We start from the raw sequence: 3074 nt of genomic DNA, 5'->3' as shown, positions 1-3074 counted from the left end.
CTTTATCTGAGACGGATTATTGATGCAAATATAGATGGGTCATTTTGATCAAAATGTATCGTTTCTTTTTAGATTTAATTTGTCGTTCAATTTGCAACATATCGAAATATTCTTCTGAGGTTTAGTTATGTCTGTCCGTTGGACTATTCAAATCATAATAGAGATCACAATACTTGCTACAGCGCCTTGAATTTTTGCTACTACTCCTAAGTTGTTTGGTTTTGAAATTATATATATCGGCCTGTACAGTTAATCTACAAATCGCAATAACTACAAATCACAATTGTATTCTGTCGGGAATACAAAAAGATGTTCCGGAATGGCACTTTATTCTGCTTTCGGCTTTCTTCAGATGTATTCTCTTGTGGACTAAATTCCCATAAAATAATTACAACCGTATATATTACACGACCAATTAATAATTGAGAAGTAGGCACTCCATTATATTAGCTTTATTTTCGTCCACGATATTTATTGACAACAATTTCAATAATAAAACACAAAAATGAGATTGAGTATCCACCAGCCAAGAGTAAACCACACAACACAAAATATTCCAACGACAATGGCTCCACATATAAATCCCTGTTGGGTATAAATGATATATCCCCTTGTCGTATGCCCTCCTCAAAGGTTTCCGTCTCCAGGTACATTGTAATTCCACTGGCAAAAATATTTTCCATATGAGACATTAGAAGATCCTGCAACGGCCAATATGCCCTCATTGGAATTTCTCCAATATCAGTTGTCACGGCCTCGTCCTCCAATTTCTTCATGCGAGGACGTGATAAATACTTTTGCTGGTACAAGAAGAAATCAGTTTCAGCGTTAATGCCAAAATATACATAGTCCGTATTTAGTAGCTGCATATTCCTCACAGCTTCCTCTTCGGTGAAAACAAATTGTCTCAACACCATAGTGATATATGGGTGGCAGATGTTCCACACTGAATGATGCACATATTAGACTAGAAAATGTGGTGAAAATACTATTGACCAACCGCAACTGACCATATTCCTTGTACTCGATCAGAATCAGCAAAACAATGGTCGAAATAAAACTAATTGCAATGCAAATCCACACATCGATGGTGAATGGTTTGCGAAAATAATTGTAGTTTTCCAGAGGTTTATCGAACGGTACCACCAAATGACTGGACACCACATGCAAAGGTCGGGTGGTCTCGATGCCATTGCCAAACAGTATGGCATCACTACAAATATCCGAGGTTTGTTCCAAAATCGACTCTATACAACTTAGTATCGAGTATGACGACATGTTGGGCATAATGACGTAATCCATGGTGGCATTGAACCGAGAGATAAACATACTGACAATGTGACCATAATATCCACCCAGTTGTAGATTACCTTCTTCGTCGAAAAAGGCGTTAACACGAGGTGGTTTGCTGCCTACTGCAACCTTTACGGGATAACCCTGCAGATTTACAACGCGATTTTTCCTCATGACAATGTAATCATTCAAATTGACACTTTTAATATTCATTTCTGGTATTGAATCCATGGTGAGATACATTTCAGCTGCATTCATTAACAGGACACGCCAGAATCCTTCCGTCCAACACCACTGAAACAACCAATGCCATTCGTCTTCTTCCAATTCCGTTGAATTCGTGTAAAACAAGACATCAGCCAAATGGAGATTCAACAACGAAGGTTTTATAAATTCATTCAAATCTTCGAGGCCGAATACATCCAAGCGAATAAAACTTAAAACTCGTTGTCCTTGAGATCTTCTTAAATCCTTGGCTGTTTCATTGCCGCCTATTACCAATTGTGGTAGATTTGGACTTTCCAAGACATCGAAGGTTTCTTGATTAACAAACAGTAACAAGGTATAAATATCCAATTCATTTTGAATTTGGTCGATTACTTGATTTATCGAATTCGGTTGTGCGTCCTTTACGAAAATGATAATAATAAAAACAAGTATGAACTTCATCATCTCGTTTACAACTGAAATGTATTTAAAAAATGCATTTATTTTATTGCAGTACTTTATTGTGTGCTGGAATTAAATTTAGTTGGGGAGTTAGATCCCTTAAGGATTGAAATTGTTTTGAAATCCATAGAACGTTAATGTAAATGAATGATTTTATTTCATTGCCTAAAATGTAGGTCAAAGGGCGAATGTTAAGAAAGTAGAAGTATGGTTTATTAAAGGTTTCTGCCTCCTCGACAATTTTGTACATGTCTCATTGAAACAAATGTTGTATTACTGTTCTAAATCATTTTTATGGGGGCTAATATTTTAAAATTACCCCCATGCAAATGTCTCGTTTAATTTTCGGTATGCTGAAGTTGTTACCCAAATTTTTAAACCAGTGGATTTGTAACTAAAAACATTATTTTTAGGTGATAAAATACCTTCTATCGCACAATGCTTTAAGGAATTTTGGAAATTTTGAAAGCACGCTGTGGTGGGCCGGGCTGAACTTATCCACGTATTTACTTGCTTCCAATATACCACCTTAGCCCCCAATATTCGGTATTGTGAAGATTTTGGACACGTTTTTCAACCGAATTGGCTGTAATTTAGTATTTGAGGTTCTCATTGTATAGCACATGCACATACTAAAAATTAAAATATTAAATTAATACCTCAATATTCGGTATTTTTTAAGTTTTTGGACACGTTTTTCAATCAAATTGTCTGTAATTTTTTAATTTATGTTATCATCGTATTGTGTTATATTGTATATGTACCAAAAATTATGAATATAACGGTACCTCAACATCTCTATACTAAAAATTGTTTCATTACCCAAAATGATCCGTATTGATCCCCGTTTTGGTGTAGTCCCAAAAAAAGCGCTAACCCTTCCAATTTCACACACCTTTTTTCGGTATATTCAAAGTTCTTTCATAACATGTGTTTTCTCCTAGGAGCCCCCATTAATTTCACATATTTTGGATGTCATCCTCATGGTGGAGGGTATAATAAGTTCGGCCGGGCGAACTTAACATATATAAATATAATTTATATAATTTATCATTGTAATTAATATTCCGATTATAAAAAAATGTCATAAAAGAACCCCAAATGTCTGTCCT

General features: G+C 35.3%; 1 protein-coding gene across 1 annotated transcript; it reads right to left on the bottom strand.

The window, feature by feature from the left end:
* Positions 1-452: 452 nt before the first annotated feature.
* LOC133338533 (uncharacterized) lies at positions 453-1965 on the bottom strand. The gene is made up of 2 exons (XM_061546701.1): positions 1011-1965; positions 453-946 (listed from the first exon to the last, which is right to left on the bottom strand). Exons 1-2 carry the CDS (start codon positions 1963-1965, stop codon positions 453-455), a joined length of 1449 nt encoding a protein of 482 aa, XP_061402685.1.
* Positions 1966-3074: the final 1109 nt, after the last annotated feature.

This window comes from Musca vetustissima, unplaced genomic scaffold, assembly GCF_032173495.1.
Source record: "Musca vetustissima isolate MV318-11 ecotype Yass unplaced genomic scaffold, APGP_CSIRO_Mvet_v1 utg125184, whole genome shotgun sequence".
Taxonomy (NCBI): Eukaryota; Metazoa; Arthropoda; class Insecta; order Diptera; family Muscidae; genus Musca; species Musca vetustissima.
This window is presented reverse-complemented; position numbering and strand designations above follow the sequence as displayed.